Consider the following 25893-nt stretch of genomic DNA (forward strand, 5'->3'; position numbering starts at 1 on the left):
CTGTAAAGTTTTATGTTAAACCCAAAGTTACTTTAATTAAAACAAATCAGTTAACTTATTTAGGCCACAACTAAATTAATTTACACCAAACTAACCTGTAAGTAAGTAGAACAAACAGTACAACCCAAAACAAAATGCAATACTTAACACATATTCACCTTTTACTCTCTTCCATTTGATTGCACTTAGTGTTATTGAAAAAAATATAAATTTTAGAGTTTGGCTGCATTAAAACTAGGGAACAAAGCAAAAACATAAATAAATAAACAAAATACTGATACTGAAATGCATGAATGAGATCAAATTTAATTTATCGTTTTTTAAAAAGCCAAATCATGGAGGATGTTTTATTTTGATTCTCAATCAATTTCACATAAATGGGAACAATACAGATAACTGTTTTCAACTTGTTGCTTTTAGAAACCTTACAGTGCCTGATCGGGTGAACCAAAAGCTCCAGGGAAAACATCAGACACTTGGTCTTCTCACAGTTTAGCTGAAGGGAAAACTGGGCAGCTAAAGAAGATCATTTTGTTTATGAATAGTCCCACAAAATGACTGTGGCTACTTCATTAAGTCAAAGGTTGCAACCACAACATTATAAAAGCAAAGAAAAGATTAACTAGTACGTCAACAGAACACCACAGCTCAGCAGTGTTTGTAAAGATACTTCAGGAAGTGTCTCCTGAATTTTAAGTATTTCCTTAAATCTCCTTCAAATATCCCACCATATCTGTGCGTATGTCTGTCACGAGCCCCAGACGGGTCGTTTATGTTCAAAACGCCCCGATGGTTCACTTCGGCACAATAAGCATTCAGTTGAAACAGTAACCAGAACTTTATAGCCGCCATGTTTTTATGAACTTGACGAATGTGATTAAAAAGACTTGTTTTTGTTAATTACATGATTATATTAAAATATCATTTTATAATGCCCCTTATCATTTGCACTCTAGGATTCATTTTTTTATAATCAAGGATTTGACTATGAGCAGCACATTCAGCAACACCAGCAGTGACGCCTGGCACCATAAAGATGGAGCAACAACCTGTACGGACCGACGGCTAACGTCTGCATGGCTGAGTGAAAGCATCCTATTGAATATCTACTGGCTTTATCCTCAAATCAGAATGATGGCAATCAACATGTTTATGATGTCCTGCTGTCAGCGTGTCATCGGAGCGGTGTAAAGATCAAACCTCATAAGCTCTTATCGCAGCTCAACGGCTTCAGTTTGTTTCCTCTTCAGCTGGAAAACAAGAGCTGTTCAATCACAGCAAGTAAGTCCAGCGATGAGGACACTCCTTAGTGAAAATCCCCAACATGCCAAAGGGCAACAAGAAACTTTGAATATGTTTTTATTTCCTCTCAGTCCGAATGCGCACAAATGTTGATTTATGAGGAAGCTGTAACTTTTCTTTCTCGTTTTGGTAAATGAATTACTTGCAATGTGTAATAATAACAAATATGTGCACTGCAAATTAAATGTTCAATATTAGTAAAGTGAAAAAGAAAAAATAATAAGCTGACACTAAGCAATATAAAAAAAAAAAATCAAGAAACGTTGATATTCTGTTGTCAGGTTTGTGTTTATTGCTTTTATAGCTTCCACTGTGTAACTACTGCATTATTTCAATTTGCTTCATGTTTATCAATAACTGACTTTTTTATTGTGAACAAAAATGAACATAGATGTGCAGCTGTGACACTTTTGTCTTTGAGAGACAAATTCCAGCAGAAAAAAACCCAAAAAGATTCTTGGGTTAAAAGCTGTTCCAAGCAAAGTGAAGCTGCAGAAATAAGTATAACTTATCAGTGTGGGCATGATAGATGCATATAACATGTGCGTGTGTATGTGAGTGTGTGTCTTCCTCATTTTCTTTTAACTCATGTGATGACGTTTGGGCCGCGCCGTCCTGTCCTCTCATGAATGTTGGAGATCTTCAGGGCGATGGCGATGAGAGGACCCAGCACCACCTGCAGAGAGAATAAAGCCCAAAGTAAAAACCGTAAGGGTAACACTTTATTTGAAGGGGTGTACCTAAGACTGACATGACACTTTCATAAACATGACATAACATCTGTCATGAACCTAAAGGAGTTTTTATGAGTGTTTATGACAGTTGTCATAAAGTTTCATCTGTTAAATAATGACCCTTTAATGCAAAATTGCTCTAAAAGTTGCATTAAAAGTCCATTAAAAATGCCAACTTTGCATTAAATTATCATAATTTACAAAATCATGCAAAGTTGTCACTTTTAATGGACTTGCAATGCAACTTTTAGAGCAACTTTGCATTAAAAGTGTCATTATTTACCGAATGACACTTCATGACAACTGTCATAAACATTCATAAAGACTTTGTTATGTTCATGACAGGTGTTATGCCTTAGTCTTATACACACCCCTTCAAATAAAGTGTTACCAAAATGGGTAGGTAGATCATTGTTTCACTCTGAAATGAATTAAAGAATTTTAACAAATGAATAAATAAATAAAAGAAAAAGAATCGCAAAATAAATAAATAAATAAATGGCAAATTAATCCATGGATGATTTGTTTCTTATTCATGCGTAATTCTTAATCTCTTAATTGTTAATAATGCATTCTCGACAGAAAAGTTCACGATAATGGAGTCAAAACAAAAAGTTTTAATGAAGACAAAAGCGGTTTGCCCCTGTTCCAGGTGAAAGCAGGAGAAGCGCACAGGTCCTTCTGCGCGTGTAGCAGATAACACACAGCTCCCCCACCTGAGTCTCTCTGCTGTGTCTCTCAGGGTCTCTCTCAAAGCTCTCAGCATAAATGCGCATGGTGGCACCCGTCCCTCCTCCGCTGCCGCTCATCCGAAACACAAGACGGGAAGAGTCGGTGAAGATAATCCTTAAACCCTAGAATTAAAATAACAATAATTATAACCTTTTCATTACCTTTTTCCAATTCATTTAAAGGAGTCTTTCTGACTATTATCTAGGTAATTTTCTTTGGTTAGCTATGTAATTCAATTTACACAACATATATAATTAAATGCACTTTGACCAGGATTCCATGTGTTTATTTCTACAGTTGAATCCCTGATGTGCATTGAAAGCAAATTTCCACTAGATGTCGCTGTCACCGTGCCGTTTGCTGGGAATGAGTCATTTTAATCATGTTCAGCAATTAAACAGCAATATTTTTAAATGATATGATCCTAAAAAAAAAAAATTCAAATATGATGCCAGATTATTTGGAGCTACTGAACTAACTCCAGTTTTTTTTTTTTTTTTTTTTTTTTTTTTTTGAGAAAAGAACATCCAGAGGCCCGCAGTTTGTTGTGTTCATCTGTTCAGCAAACAGGATTTTTTTTATTTTTATTTATTTATTTTTTTTGTGATAGGTTAGTTAACCTTATCCCCTGCATGGTAACATAAACATAATAAGTTTACTTAAAGCATTATATTGAGAGAAAAAAAAATTGTAAGAACTTCAAAATTTGTTTCCTTGCTGGTAAGTTTAACAATAGAATACCTTTATTTCATCTGTTAGCTTTTCAGAGATTTGTCAACAATATTCCCCACCTCAGGCATCAAAATGTAACAACAGTTCAATTCAGTTTTATGGATTATTTTTAGAACAAAAGTCACATGGGCTCTCCATGCAGTCAATGAGGGGGAGAACATTTTAGACCCTTCGCTGACAAACAGAAACCTCTGGAAAACTCCAGTTCCTCACCTTTATCATGACTCTGGACGTTAGGAGGGAAGTGGAAGCAAATGTTAAAAGAGAGTCGGTGATAATGAAAGATGTCCGCCTGTCTGTCTGTATCTGGGAGCGTGCCGGCTCAGCTCTAACAATAGAGCAGCGGTTATCAGCGGGCCGTCAGACTAATGCTTGTTAAAAGCACCATCTGCTGCAGTGCTCAGAGGCTACGTCTTTAAACGACGTGGATTTTTCAAAAGATATTCACACTCCATCAAGATGTTCCACGTTCTGTCATGTTACAACCACATCTTCCAATGTGTTCAATTAGGATCTTATTGTTTTTTACGGTACAACATTTTGAGAAGTCTCGCCCACCTTACCCTGATACTTTAAATAAAATCTGGTGCAACCAACGGTGTATGAAAGCACCCTTCACCAGGCACAAACTTTGTAAATAAAGCCTACTTGTGTGTCATTTAACCTCAGTTTACATCTCAGAGGTTTGTTGGAGAACATTAGCGAACAAGCAGCATCAGAAAGATCAAGGAACACAGCAGACATCTCAGGGAGAACGTTGTAGAGAAGTCTAAAGCTGGGTTAGGTAGGGGGAAAAAAAACTAGCTTTGAACACTTCACAGAGCACTGCTCAGTCCATTATCTGAAAATGGAAAGAGTTTGGCATGGAGGCACACATACCCAGACAAGGCTGTCCACCCAATTGACAACTCTAACTAATGCATGCTGTGACTTAAGAGGCAGGGGGAAAAAAATCTAGTTGTGGAAAGAAAGTCAGAGTGTTCTCTGCTCTTAGTACCCATAAAATTACAATGACTTGCTGAGAGATTATGCAACCTAACTTAAAACATCCACGTGAACAAATACAAATCAAAGTAAACATAAAAGAAAAAGCCGACCCCCCCTAATGCAAATGCCTTCGTCAAAGACAAGTTGATTATACGTTTATCTCATGAAGAAAAGTGGAGATGAGAACCGAAAAGATGAACACGTCGGTGCCACATTGCACAAAAACAGACAGCTGAATCTAGGGGCTTAAATCCATCCGTTCTCTGTCTGATATGCAGACAATGCCAGATGAATTCAGTAGCCAACAACAGAAATGCTGCCATGCAACTGCAGTGTAAATCCTCCAAGCATTGTCTGGCACATCTCTGTTTGAACGCGTTTGTCTCGGCGCGCCTACTTCCCCCCCCCTCTGCAATGGAGACGCTGCAAGAGAGATGACAGCTGATATAATTTTGTCCCGGGAGGAATGTGAGTCATTAGGGGCTGACTGGGTTGCTGGGGATTTACCATTTCGGGGTGACCGACTAATGATGAGGCCTGCTGCATCCATACTGAGATGTGCTTTTGCTTTTGCAACCCTAAACTGAAACGCTCAGAGTGTGTGCATGTATGTGGGTTGACAATATTCTTGGCGGGAGGGACTAAACCTGCTGAAATTGAGATTGAGCAGGCACTAGTTGTTGTAACATTAGTTTCAAAGAAATACTAAATGATCTCACTTTTGTCTGCGGAATAAGAAAGGGAAAAGTCGATTGTGAAGACTTGAATGACAGCAAGGGAGTTAAAAGGATTGTGACAGGAAGGTTGCACTAACCAAACGTGTTAGCAGCGTGTGTGGAGACCTAAACTGTGTGCTGTGTGTATATAGACGAGTTTATGATTTAAAACTACAGATAAGATGTTCATATCCAAACGAAGCCTCGCAGTGGGTGGTCTGTAGGGCAGGAAGAGGGAGAACAAGGGCAAGTGTGAGACCTTCTTGGGCCCATTTAGATTTTTTTTTTATTGCTTTTTAAACAATTTGTCTTGTTTCTCCAAAACCTTACCAGTATATACACAAACTTCATAAAATGTGGTCGAGTTGTGTGTTATGAATGCAATTTTCATTCCACTTTCCACTTTTTATTTTTCTGTTAACATGCATTTTGTATCCCTTTTTAGTGACACCTTCACTGAAAAATGATTTTTGAATGAACGACCTTTGCAACCGGATTTCCGTTTTAATTGTATCAAACAATCACCGATTTTCTTGAGTTTTAAAAACTTTGCATGAAAGAAATGCTCCCAATTCACACTTTAAAGATCATGAAATACCCCAATAAAGCACTTGTTTATTTATTTATTTATTTATTTATTTATTTATTTATTTATTTATTTATTTATTTATTTATTTTCATAAGGGGTTAAAAAGTTAGAACATATATTATTGTTTATTTAAGACGAGAGCAGAAGTTAATAAAGGCATTCGCAAAATGCACTTTCTGTGGCTGTCTTTAAAAGAGCCTTTGTTGTATCCATTCCAACCACTGATGGGTCAACCTATAACACTGTTTAGATCGTCGTGGCAACTGTTAGGGTGGAATATATTATGCCATATCCAGTGAAAACCAGATGATAAGTGCTAAATATTTTCCCCTTCATTAAACATAAATATTGCCCCACCTTGTGTATTTTACCAAAGACTGCCTAAGGTTTTAATAAAACATTATTTAACAGTTTTGGGAGTTTTTTTTATTTATTTTATTTTATTTTTTGTAGTTTGCAATTATTTACAGTTTATATTTCTTCAGTGCTCAGTTTTATCTCAACTTATTTTTTTCATGTGACATCCCACATCTGGAGCTGTCTCACACTGACCTGGTTCCGAGCGACTGTCCCGTCCACCGGGTCGATGTACTCAAAGTTCTCCGCCTTTTCCACGCTGTAGACGTGATCTCCAACAGCAAATTTCTGACTGCTGAAAGCCTTGTCGGAGATTACTGTCTCCAGATCCCTCATCAGGTAAAAGGCTGCACGTGGGTCCAAGCCTTCATAGTCAAACCTGAAGGTCACAAACAGACAAATGGACACGTATATTCAAACGAGACATTGCTAAGTTCAGAGGGCTGAAAAAACTGAATTCTCAGAGATGATTAATGAGAGTGAATGACTTATATTTTCTCCAAATGCTGACAGATGTTTAAAAAATCATGATCATGGATGGTCCTTATCCTAACTCATTTGTCCTTGCCATTTATGTCTTGTGGGAAATGCTTGTCAGTTTATAAAAACCTTCTGTGGGAATATGCAGTACAAAGCTAGAGCAGCTATCACTGGGAACGCTTTCTGCACAAACTGTCACAGGGGAAAGGGTGAAATAAGGACAAATTACATCCGAGCGAAACCTTGGCCTACTGTACTTATTTAATGGGCCCTGTCACCTACTGTGACCCCTACACCATAGTAGTGAGCTCGGCCCAGCAATTCTGTTTTAAGTCAGAGATCATGTTATCAAAATAAGACTTTTAGCAGTAAATTTTAAACATCAGCAAACAAGCTTACATTAGCATGCTGCTATGAAAATAGCCTTGCTGAAGTAAGAAAATGACTGACATACTAGGATTATCTGACTAAAAAGTAAACTGTGAGCTAACAGAATTAAGCTATGCTATGTGCTATGCTAATACCAACTAATATCCTTTTACTAAACCCTATATTCCATCATTAGTCTCATCTAACTTAGATAGCATTACCTCTAATATTGTGATTGTAGCATTTGTACTATGACTATAAAATGCTAACATTGCCTACAGCAGCAACTTTAGCATTAGGGCTAACATGTTAACATATGCTTAAAGTAGATTTTATACCATCAGTTGCTTAAGATGCTAAAATGAGCAAACTGCAGTAACATTCCAATGTAGTGAACATATTAGATTCTGTAGATCCTTTCTGCTCCACCATCCACAACAAACCTGAACATCCTTGGATGTTATGTGCAACATTTAATTTTACTTTAGGATAAATAAAGTATTGTTAAATTGAATTCAATGTGAAATCTATACCTAAAATGCTGACTTTAAAATGTATTTGAATTGCAAACATTTACTTGTTAGTTCACAATGCACTGGATTGCTCTCGAGTCATTGCTATAGCCTTCAAAATGTGACTGAAAAGATGAAAACACAACATTATCACTGCATTCAGAAACAGATGACTGAATGTCTTTCAGAGATCATCACCTGCAGAAGTAGTTGCGTCCAAATCTGGCCCAGTGTTCCCTGACAATCTGCTCTACGCCTTGTTTCCTGGCTGCTATGACGGACAACCATGCCAACACTGACCACAGGCCATCTTTCTCACGAATGTGGTCAGAACCTGAGGAAGAAAAGGAAACAGGATATCACATTTCTCGTGAAATTTGTTGTATAGTTTCAGACGAAGCATCGAAAGAGAAACATTGGTCTCCCATAATCTCGATGTTAAGCAAACTATGGAGAAAACACCCTAATTAAGATAAATGGCGATGCTTAAGCAAGAACGCACCTAATGAAACATTGTTGATACAGACTGCATGTGTGAAATTGCAGGGCGCTTGACTACCCAATGCATGGGTGACTTCCATGTATGTGAAGAGGTCACTGACAGAAAAAAAAAAAAATTGAAATTTTTGAGAAAGTCTGAGGTAGATCCATGGTTACTTTTGTAAAACAACGTTAAACCATTTTGTTGACTTAGAACAGGCAGGGTTCATAAACAACCTTCCTGTGTCAGGCCTGCCTGCCTGCAGCTTCTTTCCAATTAAAATCATACGTCTCGTCTGATAAAGCAGAAAGCCGAACGTGGACTTAGTCAAAAGGGTGAGGGGCAAAATTACCCATAATCGGTCTCTGTTGGGAGTTACAAAGAGTTGCAAAAGACAACGGCAAACATGCCAACACAAACGAGGACTGCTGCTTCCACTAGACACAGACATTCACACACACCAAGAAGACGATCACCCCCAAAGACTCTTTCACAAGAAGGCTTTCGACAGAGACAGCTGCACCGTAAAGGTATCTCAAAGGTTAAGAATGTGACAGTAATGCTTCCATGTGAGAGCCAGAAGTGGGAAAAGGACTCCGATGTTTATGGGTGTCTTTCTAAGTTCGTTACATCTGTGAACAGAAAAAAAAAAAAGCATCTTTCTGTCTCTTCTACTCTGTAAATTAGCATATATAGTTATTTTCCTCATCACGGACTGAAAAGATGAGAAGAACTGTTGATCCCTGTGTCCGGCTCCATCAGCGTACAGTTGTTAGGAAACTGACAGTTGTGATTATCTAAGCCCAGCTTTACTGTCTGTCTACCCTTTTGTCTGTCGCTCACTTTCAAAGAGGGTCACCCTGTAAAACAGATTCAAGATCTGTATCGTCAAAGCACAGCTGCACTCATTAATGAGCGCTCGTTGCTGCAGCGATTTTCGTTTTAGCTCAGCTCTGCCCCTTCATCACCTGCTGCTAGATAGCCCTTAAAAGCATGTTAACAACTTTTCTCTAATGTTTTGACGAAAATATTTTTGCACAAACTCCAGCAGATGATTCATTAATAGTTTTGCTTCTTTTTTTTTTATCTTAAGATCAAAGGCCTGGATAATGAGAATCCCAGAGCACACACAGCAACGTTGCAGTTCATTCTGGTGAAGAGCGGGAGCGGTGCACAGCTCTAATGATTTACTCTGCAGGGCTCTCTCAAAGCTTTTTGCCTTACAAGGACAGACAACGAGTGAGCTCCCAAAGTCCTCTGGGCTCTCAAACCCTCCGTTTACTCTCCTCTCATCTCGGTCGACACTTCTTCGGTTCAGACTCGGCCACCGTCTGTTTTCTTCTCTCGCGTTCTCACCTCTTAGAATCCTTCTGCTCATACCGCCCGGTTTTTACTCTTTGATCCGTCAAGTCGAGTCGACCAGAAAAAGACAAAATAGAAACGTACCCTAGTGGGTCAGATGTAAAAATGACAAAAGATCAACAGCAACTAAAGCGCACGATGTGCAGAGTTTGAATTGTTAAAATATAAGTTTGAGTTCAAATGATTTCTGGCGTCTACAGTGTGTTAGCGTGCCTCTGAATTTGCATTTACTAAAACACATTTCCCGTGGGGGCTTGTCGGCATGTTGCGGTGATTCACGAAGCCCCTGTCTCCTTTTATAGCAGAGGAATGAGGATTATTTACACATGCGGTCAGGGTCACAGCCTTATCATCTATTAGAGTGCTCTGACTAGGGCTGAGGGCGACCAGGATGCACTGCTTACAACTCTAGACCTGAAATAGACCGAAAGAGAAGCAAAGCTGCGACACTTAGGCTGACATATGATCACTTGCCCGTTTGGCTGTTCCTGCACTGATAATTAGATCCCATACAGCGCTTTGCAAAAGTGTTCATATACGTACCGTGAACATTTGCACATTTTTCCCAATATACAAACACAAATGTCAATGTATTTTTCAGCGCTTATGTGGTAGAAGAACACAAAGAAGAAAAGAACTGCGAAGTGTAGGGAACATGCTTTTCAAATATTTGCATAGATACAAATCTGAAAAGTGTGGCGTGGCGTTGTGTTTAGCCCCTACTTGGACTCCTTACGTAAAATCCAACGTAATCAGTTGAACTCAGGAGTCAGTTTTGAACATCTCAGACCTCTGTTCAATCTATCAACCAAAAAGGTAAAAAGTATGACACAACTTAAAACCTACACTGTGACCTGGGAAAGGAGCGAAGCAGCCAAGAGGCCCATTGTAAGTCTGAGGGAGCTGCAGAGAATAACAGCTCAGGTAGACAAAGTCCAACCGATTAAACCTCCGCTCCACAAACCTGACTTATAGAGTCAAGAGAAAAGCTCCTGCTTAAATGTAGCCATTAAAGTCTCGTCTGAAATATATTTTAAAAATGCAATGGACAGAGGAATGGTGGAAGATGATCCGATTGGAGAAGACAAGAATTCAGCCATCTGGCTGACTGCAGTTATACAGTTTGGTGGGAAACTAAGCTTTGGATCCAAATGTATTGACAGGATTATTAGTTATTGCATTCAAAAAAGTCTACATGACTGGAAAGAAAAAGAATAATTGAAAAAAAGCCATTTCATTGCCTGTTTTTCAGTATTTGCCACAGGCCATCTAGAGAACATAGCATGCACAAAGGAGAAACAGGTGAAGCAAAAATTAGAAATATTGTCCTCAAAGCAAACAGAGGAAAACAAACACTTCTGGAGCCTAATCCTGTGCTGGACTCTTGGGCTATTGGTTCTTCTGTTTCCACTGATGCTGAATGTCTTATGAAGTAGTATTAAACAATGTAAAGCCGGAAAAAAGATTTTAAAAGACCTTCAGAAAACCTACCAAACTCTTGATCAAAAACTTAGAAACTTTACAAGGAAGTTTATGTCCATAGATGAAAAACATATCAGATTAAAAGAGGTTGAAGACTTCTGCACAAGTACATCTGGAGTAAAGTAAAAACAACTCTGCAGAAGCTGGTCAGTGCAGCACTCCAAATGTAGGATTGTTTTTAAGGCACCTCGACAATAGTTGATCCACTAGGGAAGGGGGTGAGGGGAATTTCTCAGGCCCAAAACCTCACAAATCCTCCACGCCAGTCCACAGATTTGCATCTATGATCCGTTCTTTCCTGTCCAACAGTCCGCTTCTGCTTTTGTTTTTATTATTTTAACTGCACAAGACATTTTAGCAATCGCAAATCTCTCTTTATGAGCCTTTTATGTTCGGAGTGTGTCCTTGTGTGCTAGATCGTACCAGTTCCAAAGCTCTCCTCCCCACATAGGGAACAGCGCCCAGAATCCATCAGGTTCCCAAAGTACCTCCAGCCTGTGGGAGTCTCATAAAGGGCCAGCTTCATGGCTTTGGCTACCCTACAAACAGCACAGAAGAGAGGGAGAGAGGGAGAGAAAGAGGGAGAGAGAGAGAGAAAAAAAGCAAAAACAAAGTTTGTACCTTTGCTTTTATCAGATCAGAAGGGTGAGCCTGCAAGCAAATCCTCTGACCTTTCAAATAAAGCAAACCAAATGCTGCATGACAGCAGCTATCTGCCAACAGTTCATCCAATAACTTAATAAGGCAAAACACTGCAGGAACAAAATGAGTCAACCTTTCACTCTATGTGCTCTGAACACAGGCCATGTAGTCTCCAAAGAACAGGAGAAAAGAGGGATTATGAGCCGGCATGTTTATACATCTTATAATGGGGTCATTATAAGAGTGAGCTGTGTGTTTGTATGCGTGTGTGTGTATGTCAAATATGTGCGAAAAGAAAGGCAAAAGGAGAATCAGGGGCTTTTCCCATAGCAAACCGCTTTTCCTATGAAAGTTCTTTTTTTTCTGTAAGAAGAAAATAACAAATTTCTGGGATTAATTTTCCCAATTACAAAATTGAAGTCAAATAAAAATTCAGAGTTGATCAAGTGCTAATAAAATGCTAATTAGATAATTATGCGTGGTCGTTTAAATAAAAATGAAATACCAGTGCACAAAAATAAAGTCAGGGGAAGCAAAGAAATATAAGAAGATATTTTAAAAAGAAGCTTTAATTTTCATGACATGTATGTGGTTCTTTCAGGTTGTGTGTGTGTGAGAGAGAGAGCAACACTTCAAGCAGAAAACAAGAAGGCAAAATGAAATATCACAAAGTTTGGCTACAGTAGGAATAATAAAGTACAATGTTATCATCGACACTACTTGTTGCTACCCACACACCATCGATGCGTTCTCTGTGATCACAGCAGAATACAAACACACGTGCCTACTCCAAGATTTCTTGAAGCAATATTCAAACCAGCAAAACAGATGTTTCAACCAAACGGGCAAAAATGTGGACATGTCGATCCTTGAAAACCCACTGTACCATGTCTGAATGTGGGTGGCTTTTTAGGGTTTTTAAGTGGTGGTGAAAACATCTGCATAATAATCTCAGACGTAAATAAATCCCCGCAGTGTTCGGTGCAGTTGTTTACAAGTTAGAAGGGATGAATTACCAAATATGAGTAAACCAGCTTGATCTCCCTCTGGGAATGCAAGCACTAGAACGGAAAGCCTGGCATTCCTTAAAAGAAAACAAACAGGCCCCTCTGATGAGCCTCTGCCGTTTTAAATAGCACGTCCACCGGCCAAAATAAGCCAAGAGTCTGAATGCAGGAGGGTCGGCTTTCAAGCTAAATTACAGACAACAACAACAACAACAAAAAAAAGTGTGAGAATCAGTTCACTTTTGCCCTGATAACTGCATCGATTGACTGAGAAAAAAAAAAAAAAGTCCAGGACATAAACAGCTCACAGTTAAAGTAACTGCACGCTCCGTTTGAGCAGCTGATGAGTGAAGGCAGAGCTCTTTATTTTGGAGCTTGTTTCTTATCTTATCACACATTTCCAGAAGCATCTTCAGGGTTGTCTGTACCTCTTATGTCGCTCTGGTTTCAACAGTGGCTTGATTATATTGTCCTGCTGCATGACCCCAAAATCAGGAACCTTCGAGCCAAGTGAGCCTTTGGGGCAGGGCGGGGCAGGGCGGGGTGGGGCGGGGTATATCTGCTGTATACCACCTTGAGCGTATTTGACAAACACACCATGCTATTTTAGTCGAGTAAACAATGTTTGCCAAAGAGGAACAGTAGAAGGTTTCTATTTACATATTCAATCCTCTGGTGCTATTTTGAAGCTAGCTTCCCACAATAGCAAATGATGTGCTATGAGATAAGTGTCAGACGTGACTTTGTTTGCAGTGGTTGCCAAAAGTGCACATGCATCTTTTAAAATTCACAGTTTGTTTTTGCGATATAGAAAAAGAATGCAAAGAAATGCAAAGAAAAGAAAAATTGGTTACAAGGAAAATACTAAAAGATTTTTTTTTTAATCAACTAGGATGCATAATCATGCACAATCTTAAACAATATTTTGTCACCCTGCAGATCTGCTGTCAGATATAGTTCTTGATCTCAGGCTCACACCATTTCAAAACTGTATTTTTTTTTGTGGTCATGTTATTTCTTTATTTACAAAAAAAATAATAATAATGCTTGGTCACACTGTAGAGTTGAAGACTAAAATAAATCAAAGGTTTAGGGTCAGATCTGGCAGGAAATCAAAAACTATTCTTCAATTTTAACCAAAACAGTGGTACTTCCATCACGATGCTGCTAACCCATTTTTCACTGTGTTCATGTTATTCCTTTGCAGACGTACAGTGTTGCTTTTTGTGCCGACAATAACATTTTAGAATTATGGCCAAAAGTTAAAGTTTGATTCAATCAGACGGTAACTGAATCATGGCTTTGGGAGATTTTTAGTAAGGCCTGGATGCTTCCTTTATAAGAAAAGTGTTTTATTTTACAGCCCCACTTCATGGGCCAGATATCTGAACATCTGCTTGTTGTCACATGCAGAGAAGCTGCATTGTCAGGACGTTTCTGCAGCTCCTGTGTCTTGTCTTTTAATCAATTCTAAAGGAATGTCCAGCTTAAGACAGTATTGCACACACTGCTGTTGACAAACAAAACAAGGAAACATTTTCAAGTTTTCAATGCTTTCAAGAGTTCGTAATACAGAGCACTCTAAGAACACTGCTGGAAGAGAAGCAGGCCCGCAGTATCACACATTTATTACCATACGGTGGACATGAGGGGCTTTTTAAATGACAAACCCACAGGGAGTGTTCGTAGCAGGACAGTTTACCGGTCAAATCGGATAAAAGTTAATGGTTCCTGGAATAGTCTCAGTGGCTCTTAACAAACTCCATGAGTATGTTTTTAATGATAAAGCCACTGCAAACAACCAAATTGCATGTAGGTAATTCAATTTAATTTAATTTAATTTAATTTAATAATGCGAGTTGGAAATTGGAAAATGGCTGTTAAAATCTAAGTAATTGTTTCTACTTTTGCTGCAGTTCTCCTCCAGCAGGCTTGAGAAAGATTTTGTTCCCTCCTTTACCGTCCTCATCTAGCCCAGAGACCATTGGTTAAAACAAATGAGCCTCTGTCTCATGTCATATTCAAACTCTGAGAAAACAGAAAGACATGGATTATCAATTATAAGGTCCTAGAAAGTCTGATCAACAAACATATATACAACATACATTCTAAAAATCTCTTCAATTACTTTTATTTGGGTTGTTGAGGGCTCCAGTGATTTTCCTGAACACAAGATTCCCCTCCTCCTCCTCCCACTCCAAAAATTGAACTAACATGTGCAGAGTTAGACCTTGCAATTATAACAAAAGTTGGATGGATTTTAAGTGTGCGATTAAATCAGAAAGTGAATGAAAAATACTTTTTTTTTTCTCATAAGTTAAACCTGATCCACTTGTTAACTGTTTTCTCTTAAGAGCCAGCTTGTTGACAAACAAACTCATAAAATACCACCAATAATGAAGTGAGTGTAATAAAGCACTGCTTGCACTTAAACCTCACAATGTCACCCAAACAAAAGCTGCTGCAAAACATGAGCACTTTTTGAGCTTGATGTGAAACATGTGCCTCAACAAAACCTGGCACTAAACCTCTGGTCCTGTCGGCTGTTGAGCTGATGGACCACGGGGTCAGGAGCAGGGAGAAGAGGGGGGGGGGAGAAGGAAGTGACCCATAGCTGGAACACCACAATGGTAATAAAAACCTTAATTTATGAGATGAAAGTTAAGAGGATGCAATCGCTTTTTCTGTTGTTCCTTCATTCTATGCTCAGGATGTTTTCCTTTGACACCCAAAATGGTTATTTTTGAGGATTGCTATGAAACAAATTATAAATATTTTTACATTTAAAAAAAAATTATGGTAATCCATTGTTAATTTCATTTCTTATAAAACCAAAGCAGTAAATTAACATGCCAGTGACTCAGTCCTCTTCCATCCCTACGTTCTTGAAGTCAGCAGACGTTTCCTTTAAGATGTATAAACTGCTGTCCTCTCCTCCATGTCTGCATCAGCTGTTTCTTTTCTCAGTTTGTGTCAAAAATGGCAAAAAGAAAAAAAACAAAACAAAAAATCTCAGGCAGCACAATCATAGTCAGTCATCCCCGTAGGTATATAGTTGGTAAAAACATGTCACCTTTTCAGCTGATAAATTCTTTACATTTCTTGAATATGACTGTACATTTTTCAAAACACAAACAATTGCACACAGAGTGCAACACGGTTACGTTTCTACAAAACTGTGCTTGACTAGCCAGAAACACAGAGCAGGGGAGGCTGGTGGGGGGGGAGGGGGGGGGGAATCTCAGTCGAAACTCCCAGAGACACCATCCTAAAAAGGCTCACACTTGGGTCGACTCCAACATCGCACACACCACACCACCAGGCATTTCAACACTTCCTGGAGTTTGTCAGAGACATGCAAACTTTTCCCTGAGTGTTACATTAGGAACATGAGAGGTAGCAGTGCAACTGAGAGCTGAGCAAAGTGAGTGTTGCAAGTGCAGTGAGCATAAAACTATAGGTGTGTGCTGCTTTATGAGAGCACAGTGCAGAGGAAGGTCAATTATTCTAACGGACATTTCTCTTTTTGAAGGACACAAGAAGTTGCATAAATGCATCGCAAAGATGAGAAAATGGGGCGACATTTTTCTTTTACTCATTTTTGTCTCCTTCTTATTCGGCACAACAAAGACTTTCTCTAAAGCCACCCTGAAGCTTTGAAAGGTCAAATTTTAAATAAATGCATAGCTTTACAGGTATCTCATTAAATATGAAGGTCCACCAAACACATAAGGACAAGATCAAATATGGTCTTGCCGACAGGGACGGGGCGTTTGTCTTAAAGCAGGGCATGATTTAAAGTTCTTGTTAAAAATTCTCAGTAAGCGTTGAGGTTTTTATCTGCATTTAATTACAGAACATTGGCCACTCATCACAGACTAAGGTTTTCTTGTAGAGTTTGCAATCAGTAAAATTAGATTTCAACTAATCTCGTTAGAAACACTGTTTTGTGAATATATTTATAGGTCTGACTGTCTGACTTGTATCCCTTCTGATTAGTTAACTCTTTAACAACCTGTTTTCTGCAGGCAGCACTCAGAGGAGAGCTCCTCTGGGACTTCTCCAGCTGAGAGAAACATTAATGGGGATAACTTTAGCTTCGTCGCAGGCGTTCACTCAGCACTCTTTGCTCGACTCTTGTTTTAAATGACAGGCGGTATTTATAGACAGGAATAAAATCAAGGGTGTGTAGGAGAAGGATTTTTATGTGGTCTCAACATGGGGAATATCTCTTTTTTCAGATTTTGAGCTCCTCAAGAGTTATTGTAAAAAAAAAAGTCATTGTATCCTCAGATGACCCCTTCCTTAGTGTGGGTTTGTGTGCTTGCTGTACCTGTCGAGGGCTGCGCTGGTGGCCATACTCCTAGCAAAGCCTCTGGCGCCGTGTTGTCGGAAGTAAGGGATGGTGGAGAGGTTCGCAGCTATGACAGCAACCGAGTCCGAAGGGTTCACAAAGAAGCCGTTTTCTCCGAGGATCATGTACCGGTCCTGGTACGGACGCATCATGCAGGAAATCAGGAGTCACATTTAGATAATACATATTGTCTTTTAGACCTGGAGGCAATGTGAAAGTGATTCCTGTCTCTGACCTAAAATAGTCAAGTCTGATCACTAAGAGACCCGCAGCTGATTTAGAAGCCAACGAGTCGGAGTGTTGATATGAACACCTTACCCCATCTGCGTCAAATGCCGCTCCAAATCCAAACTCGCCCCCTTTCATAGCATCTACCAGAGAGGTGGCGTAGGTCAGGTTAGGCTCCGGTGGTCGACCACCAAAGTCCTCCAGGGGGACGCAGTTGACCGCAGAATTGGCCGGTGCCCCAAGCTCGTCACACAGAATCCTTCTTACATAGGGACCCATCACTATGCCAACCAACAGAGGGAATATGTGAAGCAAGTAGTGAAATTATCTCGATTTGTTCTAACGTTTATTACACTGGGTGCCAAACTCACCTCCATTCATGGCATCTATGTGTATCTTCAGCTGATCTGGTCCTGTGAGGAGACTTTTAATGGCAGAGAAGTCAAAGATGTTTCGCAGCATTTGTAGGTAGACTTCAACTGAGTCTACGATCTCCACTGTAAAGACAGAGGAAACTATGTAGGACTGTGCAGCATTGATTTCTGACGTATCTATTGCACGTAGAGGAATATATATTTGCACATCATGCATGAGCTTTGTACCTCTAAAAGGTTTGAACTTGTTCTCAAGATCAAACTCTTGCCTTCCAACCCTTGAGAGGTCAATGCGCAGATCTGGGCAGATGGCGTACTCCTCCAGAGTCCGGCTCACCTGAGAGATTCTCTCCATCACCGTGTCAGTAGACGGGCCTTCCAGGCAAAAATTTGTATCAACTTAACACCCAAAAACCAACTGTTTTCAACTACTTCTGATGTCCAAAACAAATGCAAAGTCTTCACCTCCGTTAGCCACGTTGAACTTAATTCCAAAGTCTCCGCCGGGGCCTCCGGGGTTGTGGCTCGCCGTGAGTATAATTCCACCGATTGCCTTGATTTTCCTTATGATGCATGACACGGCAGGAGTGGAAAGAAGGCCATTGAGACCGATTACCAGACGACCGATCTGAATGGAACAGAGGGCCGTCAGAAAAAAACACATCTGAATTTTACTTGTCATATAAATCACCTTGAAAACCGTTCATCCCCTTGAACGCTTCCAGATTTTGTTGCACTACAATCTCAAACTTCATTGTATTTTGGGGGGATTTTATGAGATAGACACCAAAGTGGTCCATAGTTGTGCAGTGGGAGGAAAAGAACACAGAAATTATATGTATTTTCAATGAGGTTTTTATTATTATTATTATTATTATTATTATTATTATTATTATTATTATTATTGATGAGAAATAAAAGAAAATGAAGATAGAAATGTGGGAGGCAAAGGAGGAGCGTGGAAGTTTTTTTTTATAACATTAATATTTCTAGACATTTTTTGTTGAGATTTTACAAAGACCACCACAAATTTATGCATAAATAGGAAGCAGAAGGAAAATTAAATGTAGTTTCAAACTTTTTTTTTTTTCTTTTTTTCAAATAACAAAAATAAATGTGGTTTCCGTGATTAATACCCACCACCATGCGTCATAGTAGGATGGTGTATCCAGGGTGGACGGACAGTGGTAGTTTTTCAACAAAACATTTGACTTTGCATGCCTTTGACCAGAACACTCCTCCTCATAGTTGCTGCGCACTGTGTCCTCTTCATCACTTGTGACAAACCATGACCAGTTTTCTTTCAACAACTGCTTTCTTCCTGCTGCTCTTCCAAACGTTATCCCGTCATGAGATTCAACCACCAAAATTGTGGATCTCTTTACTTCCTCCAGAGTTCCTACGGTCCTTGTGGCCGCTTCTCTGGTTAATGCTCTCCTTGACCAACATGTCAATTCAGGCTGTTGCTAAAGTCTTGATAAGTGACGGATCAAACACAAATCAATTTTTCAGAACTTTACCCCAGACTTGTCTGCTGATGATACCATTTCTTAACTCATGCTCTCTGACAAACCTCTAAAGTCTTCGGTTTTATCTCTTTCTCTCCACTTCCCAGTTATGAGCTACTTTGTTGGTCTGTCACTAAAAATACAATAAAAGTTTTGCAGTTGCAACATGACAACATTAAGAAGGCACTCTATAAAATATATATTTGCATAAAAATCTCTAGTTTTGACCCAAAAAGGTTCAAAAGAAAGAGTTCCCAAAATATTGTATCAGTTTACAGGGACTAATTTACTGTTAGCTTTATCAAGTAAACGATCTCCACCCAAGTGGGTGCAAAAATATCAAGGCCACACTCTCTATTTATACTTTGCATGCTACTTATAAAGTGCTAATACCTACATCCTGCACATCAGCCGCTCTAAATAAGAGTTCCCTCAACACAAAGGAATTCATCCTCCTAAGAAAAAAAAATTTTTTTATAAAGGATAGCTTGGGGTAGTGAAAATCTGAATTGGTGTGAACTCAGCTATGAGTGTAAATTTAAAGGAGATGGAAGGCCTGGGTTTGTGTGCTAAGTGTTGATGCTTCATAGTTGGGTCTTTTCCACACACTGTGACAGGGGTATCCCCAGTGTGCACAGTTCTGCTGTGGAGAGGTGTAACAGTGCTGCGGGGGCGAGCTGCTGGTGTGGCCGAACGTAGGCAGGAAAAGGAGCAGGATGGATGGAAGTGCTGATAAGGCTGACATCAGGAGACATTTGGCCAGGGTCAGCAGAAACATAAGGACCGATGTCAACAAAAAATTATATTCCCTTTGGCTCTTTTTTTCCTTTGGAAGTAGTCCAAGGTAAACTTCTCACAGCACAGAATTTTGGAAGCAACTCAGGGAGTTTCCTCTGAGTTTTCTTAATCTCTCGTCATATTTTTTGTAATCAACAGCTGACATTATTATTACAAGTTTCTTCTTGTTCTGTGAGTGTTCTCTAGGAAACCTCAGAGACCTTCACACAATAGCTGTATTTACAGTGAAATTTACCAGATGAGAACTCCGTTTAACAATTAAGGTAATTTTTTACTACAATTTCTTGAGCCAGATTTTATTTGCGTCATCTAATCCGAGTTTGAGGGCAGACCAGAGTCCAAGTTGTAGTTCAGGAGGATTATGATGAAGCATATTTAATGAATAATAATAATAATAATAATAATAATAATAATAAACAATAAACAATCTACAATCACTTCGGGGGGAACACACAAGGAGTCAGGTCACCAGACCAACAAAGGGAAACCAAAACAACAGGGCAAAAGTAAGAACCCGGCAGTGTGTGAAGGAGAATAAGGAGGTTAAATACTGAGGAACATGATTACTAAATGAAGAAAAGACTGGAAACAGAATGAGGATGTGAGGAGAGGGAGATTGAGGAAAGGACGTAAATGAACATGAAGAGAGTAGAGAAGAGAAAAAAATAAACCAAGGGAGAAACACTGAGCAAAAGAAAAGGCAAGAATGAAACTAAGTGATCAAAAGTGGAAACAGAAACAAACCCAAAAAACTCAAACACAAGATCACGACAGTTTGGGATTATCGGAGTAAATATATGTCACAGTTTTTTTTTTCCGTTTGTTTTTTAATTTATTTTTTTTCTATTTGAAAAATAATTTTCCTTCCACCTCACAAATATTCACTACTTTGTATTTTTCCCCCCCCCTTCACATTCCTTAACGAACACGTTTATTATAAATAGGGTCACTAAATGTCAACCAACCAACTGTGACACAATGTGGGACATGTGCTGAAAGGTGGTGTGAAAATTTATGTTTCCAGCCTAAAAATAAACACAACCAACAAGGCCATAAGCATCACAGATTAGTCCTTTAACATTAAAACCCACAGCCCGATAATCTCCATACTTTTAGTGTAGCGATTGTTTTTCATAGCATTTTTAAAAAATTATTATTCTACTTTATATTTTCTAATTAATTTTAAAGCTTTGTGGGGGATTTCATTGGTTGTGTTTCCAGGATTGTGTGAAAGATTTTTCTTTTTCCTAAAGGTTGGCCTTTGGGCGTTGGAGACTTCCCTGCTTTATTCATTTATTGGATATAAGCCAGATATTAGAACACACTTATTCTTATGTGCTGCCTAAAATAAAAAAATAAAAAAATAAAAAAACATAGAGCCTAGGTGGGACATAGTTTGAACTTTGGACCAAATGACTTAAGTACTGCACACCCAAATGATGTATAATATTTAGTGAACTTCTCCAGCCCTCCTTACCCCATTGGCAGCTGCCATCTGCACTATCACCTCGATGGCAGCCCGGCTGAAGTAGCGGCCGTCGCTGCCCACCACCATGGTGCAGCCCTGTCTGTCCCGCAGGTCGATGGAGGACAAGAGGCTCTGGATGTAGTTCTGCAGGTAGTTCTTCTTCCCCTCAAACACGGCAGTCTTCCTCCGCAGCCCGTTGGTGCCGGGCCGCTGGTCCTCAAAGGGGGCGGTTTGGACCGTCACCACCGGGATGGGGCTCGTCTCCATCCTCCGTCTTGTTTTCTATCGCGACCCAGCGGGGCTGCAGCAGGCAGCTGGGAATAACCGATCACGAAGTTAAAAAAAAAAAAAAAAAAAGGAAAAAAAAAATTAAAGTTGGAAAACAAAAAAAGTTGTGGAGTCAAGGCGGCTGCTTACAGCTGAGGAAAAGACCGAAAAAGTTTATTTTCACCTTGACAACTTGAGCCAAGAGAGGAGCATCCCTCTATCCTGACTGAGTCCAACAGCAAAACCTCCGCTCAGCTGTTAGACTGCTCCCTCTTTTCCTAATAAGAATGAACAACTGACGACAAGAGGAGAGGAAAAAATCAGGGAGGGACTGAGCTTTCAGTGTTACAATCAGCTGAGCCTCACGCCAAAAATAGACATCTGACCGAAGGGAGTAGAGGAATTGTGCTGGGGCCCGGAGTGCAACCGGACACTACATCTGTGTCTGTACTGTCCTGCCACCCCGGTGAAAAAACACACTGAAAAAAAACAACAACAACAAAAAACAAGTGGTTAGACTTTAAAGAAGAAGAAGAAGAAGAAGAAGAAGAAGAAGAAGAAGAAGAAGAATTAGAAGAGTGTCACGTTTTGATTAGGGTGGTGAGGCTCTCCACTCAGGATGGCACTGCCTACGGGCCTCAAAAAACAAGAAATTAAAAATCATCAAGTTTTTTTGCACTAAAATGAGTCTTCTATAGCTTATTTGCATGTCCAGGCAGTGCGAATGGGCACCTATAGAATGATATTGTTATTCACCTCAGATGACCAACGGCCATGAAGTTGGTATCTAATTTCCAGCTTGAAATTTCAGCTTATTTTAAAGGCTTCCTTCTGTATGGAGAGAAATTGCAGTCATTTTAAAAAATGTATACTGGTCATACCTGGTCATCTCACTCAACTCAAACAGTCTTTAAAGCACTATTTGAGATTTTGTAGCCTTATATTCTATTGTTAAAACACAAAAATATCATTTCAAAAGCTCTTTTGGCATTTGGATTAATCTATTTTTCACTGTTTGCAGATGTTTGAAACATAGTTTCATTTATTATTGTTGGGTAGAGCTCCTTTGGTGGTGAGATCAGTGTGGCTGGTTGTGTGCAGTGTTTGAATGTAGAGGAAGGGATTTCCCAAGGACATCGTTCATCCAAGAACCACTTATGTTTATAACAATGTGAACACTTGTTACTCAGAGTTGAGTGAATATTTCTTTGCAGAAATTTTGCAGTTTTACCAGCTAATAACAGATGCATATACCTTGCTAATATTTCAACAAATGTTTTAACAAATAGTCAAACATAGCTTCTTTAACAGTTCTACAATTGTATTAATTAAAATACACCTGGGTTATTTATCTCCTATCTAAAGGACATACAGGTAGCAACAATAATAAAGAACCACCAGCAACACAAATAAGTCAATTTCACTGTGATATTTTTGGTTTAAGTAAACTACTCAGATGTAGATAAATGCAAGAGGAACAGACAGAGTGAGCATCCAAGAAATAGTTCAACTTCAGAATATGTGTGGGAGAATATAACGGTCCGCAAGGCGTGATGGATCTAACAGTGAGGAATTCAGCTCTTTTAACTATTTTATGTCATTCACTTTTGTAAAAGTTAGTGCAACAGCCTTTTTATTTATAATCGAGGGTTTGTGACCTGGCCGCTCATCTTCAAATCTATGCATCTGTTTTAAGAAACAGTGCTGCCTAGTGGACGGTTAGAAGAAGTGCATCTTTTTTTCCTGTTTTAAAAAAGATGCATTCTTCAGATTGGCTAAATGATTTCATGAAACCTAAACAAAACAAAAGAGTTTATTAAATGTTGCATTTCACTGTCCTATTGATAAATAACGTATATATATATATATATATATAAAAAGAAGGATGGCAGCTAAAACTTTAAGAAAAGGCTGCTAAACACATAACAGGAAAATCTGACAATGTGTGTAGCCAGGATGCAGGTTAAAACTGTTTATTAATAATTATGTTCCTACAGATATGTTCTTTCTTTAGCATAAAACCATCAACTTCAGTACTTTATTTTTTCACTTTTGTATTTCAAACTTCATCACATTTGTATTTGGAAATATGTTTGATATTTAACTGTATTTTTTACTCCGTATGTTCTTGTTTGTGAGTAGGTCTCTGTGTGTGTTTTCAATTTGATCATTGCCACCAATGCTACCACATTCTAAAGTAGTAAACGCAACAAATATATTTCTAACTTTTCTCCCTTTTCTTCCAATCCAACCAAGTGAAAACCAATTCAGAAAAATATTTTATGAAACAAGAATATTTTAATCCTAAATACAATTTTATAGGCTTTAAAAAAAAAAAAAAATCAAAATTCCATATTTTTTTTTCAACTCATTAACGAAACCAAAACATATTTTTCAAACATTTATTTTGACACCCTCGTTGGTATAAAAACAATAAAACAACTATTTTGTATCACCATCCAATATCACAGATATATTACCACTCTTCTTATTTACATTACTCCCTTTAAAGCTACAGGTAAAGCACATAAATATCATGCAACCAAAGTATTTCTTTAAGAAACAGACAAAAATGCAGACTGTAAAGTGTCTCAGGTGGCCTCAGCATAGAGGAGCAGAACGTAGGAGATGCTCATTTATTAAAGGAGCAGTGCTCGGCATTGCAGGCCTGTAGCACAGGGGAGTCTTTAAAGGCTGCAGGAGCGCTGGTACCAAACGGGATGCCGGGTTTGACATCAGATGGCCAAATCCAAGGCCATCGTGAAGAAAGTGGGGTGGATGTGGGTTTTGTGCACTGCTGGGAGATGGTCTGCTCATGATGCTGTCGATGCTGAATGAGCACTTTGCTTGCGCGCCACACTTTGGCTCTGTTACGCACGGCTGCGCTCTGGAGTCTTTAGGCCCGCTGCGTTTCCCGTTAGCGTTTAGAGCACGCGGAAAAAGATGGAAAGAAGACGGGGGCATCATAGTGCCATCCTGCAGGGGTATGTACCGAGCAGGAGCAGCGGGTAGGAGATTTACCTGCCCCTGCGCGCTATACGGCTGTCCGTACGGCCTGTAGCTGCTCGGGTTGGAGTAAAACAATCCGCCTCTGCTGAATTCCGGCTGGTTCCTCTTGAATCGCTTTCTCCTGCGCAGGAAGCTGCCGTTGTCAAACATATCCTCAGACGCGGGGTCCAGAGACCAGTAGTTACCTTTCCCCGGGTTCCCGGGCTCCCTCGGGATCTTGATGAAACAGTCATTGAGAGACAGGTTGTGTCTGATGGAGTTCTGCCAAGCTGGGAACTTCTCCCTGTAGTAGGGAAACTTGTTGCTGATGAAGTCGCAGATGCCGCTCAGCGTCAGCTTCTTCAGTGGGCTCTGCAGGATGGCCATGGTGATGAGGGCGATGTAGGAGTACGGAGGCTTTACCGAGCCGCTCTGAGCCTTCCTTGTCGTCGGAGCGTCCGTGCTGAAGCTGCTCTCGCTTTCCCCAGAGGAGTCGGGCTCTGAGGAGTCAAACTCGGCACCAGATTCTGTCGAAAATCCAACGTCCGTGGCGCACTCGGTCCGCAACACCAGCGGGTGGACAGGCTGTTCACCGCCCACTATATCAATCTCATTCTCTTCCACAGACAGTCTAGTTTGGTGAGGCGCCTCAGATTCACCGGACAGAATCATAATCGCGCCTAAACTTTGTGTGCCAAAACAAGCGTAACGGTGCGTCGTGCGTAAAAGCGCGTTTGTGGTCTGCCTGTCTAAACACAAGGCGGTTTGCGGTAGTGAGCGAAGAGGTTTTATAGACAGGGATGCTTCAGCCCCGCAGGCCAGTCCCATTAATCCTTCGGACCTATCAGATCCCCCTCGCTGCAGGGGGCCACAGCAAGACAGGGCGGAGGGGAATGCCTGGTTGGTGCGAAAGGTCCTTTCGCCCCAAGAATGCCCGAGTGAGGCATTCTTTAGGATACCTGTTAGTGGGGAGGTAGTTGCAACAAGACGAAGAAAGAAAGTAATTACTAACAGAGGCGCATCCAGAAGTGTTGGAAAGGGTAGCAATGTGGGGGCGCCTAACAATGCTGAAGGCTGAGAAGAACAGAATTTCGCCCTTAAGGGAAAAATCATCAAGTTGAAATTACCCACGGGTCACAACATTTTTTTTTCAAACATCTTAATTAATTGTGATTTTTTTTTTATTATTGTTTATCTACTCAGGAATTAAGTAAACATGCAATATTTTAAGACACAAATTAACTGTTGCATGGTCTTAAATTAACCAAGTTCAGGTCTGATGTGTAATTTCAAAATAAAAGCCTATCAAAAAAGTCATTTTTTATCTTTTTCCCCTAAGTTGCTGTGCCCATTGCTGAGAAACTCTCTGTTTCCAAAGACTGCTACCACTTCTGGGTGACAGAGGGACAACTCTAGAACAGAAC

General features: G+C 39.7%; 2 protein-coding genes across 4 annotated transcripts in view; both read right to left on the reverse strand.

Annotated features, from left to right (window-relative positions):
- Nucleotides 1-1571: 1571 nt before the first annotated feature.
- Nucleotides 1572-21864, reverse strand: pgm5 (phosphoglucomutase 5). Of its 3 annotated transcripts, none has more exons than XM_015046614.1 (12): nucleotides 21666-21864; nucleotides 21224-21528; nucleotides 17906-18068; nucleotides 17669-17815; nucleotides 17438-17563; nucleotides 17157-17347; nucleotides 16818-16972; nucleotides 11259-11374; nucleotides 7709-7844; nucleotides 6345-6528; nucleotides 2753-2890; nucleotides 1572-1978 (listed from the first exon to the last, which is right to left on the reverse strand). In XM_015046614.1, the coding sequence occupies exons 2-12, from the start codon at nucleotides 21479-21481 to the stop codon at nucleotides 1889-1891; spliced, it is 1704 nt and encodes a 567-aa protein (XP_014902100.1). In that variant the 5' UTR covers nucleotides 21482-21528; nucleotides 21666-21864; the 3' UTR covers nucleotides 1572-1888. The 3 variants fall into 3 exon arrangements, with proteins under 3 accessions (XP_014902100.1, XP_014902099.1, XP_014902098.1); XM_015046613.1 differs by having other exon boundaries at nucleotides 21632-21864; XM_015046612.1 differs by having other exon boundaries at nucleotides 21224-21864.
- A 1998-nt stretch (nucleotides 21865-23862) lies between these two features.
- foxd5 (forkhead box D5) overlaps nucleotides 23863-25893 on the reverse strand; it is an 11511-nt gene continuing 9480 nt past the window's right edge. Inside the window, exon 2 of the mRNA XM_015046615.1 lies at nucleotides 23863-25428. Within this exon, the coding sequence (XP_014902101.1) occupies nucleotides 24083-25428 (1346 nt within the window). The 3' untranslated portion in view covers nucleotides 23863-24082. The remainder of the gene's footprint in view (nucleotides 25429-25893) is intronic.

The sequence above is a fragment of the Poecilia latipinna genome, unplaced genomic scaffold (assembly GCF_001443285.1).
Source record: "Poecilia latipinna isolate Pla-1442-1.1 unplaced genomic scaffold, P_latipinna-1.0 Scaffold785, whole genome shotgun sequence".
In the NCBI taxonomy this organism is placed as follows: Eukaryota; Metazoa; Chordata; class Actinopteri; order Cyprinodontiformes; family Poeciliidae; genus Poecilia; species Poecilia latipinna.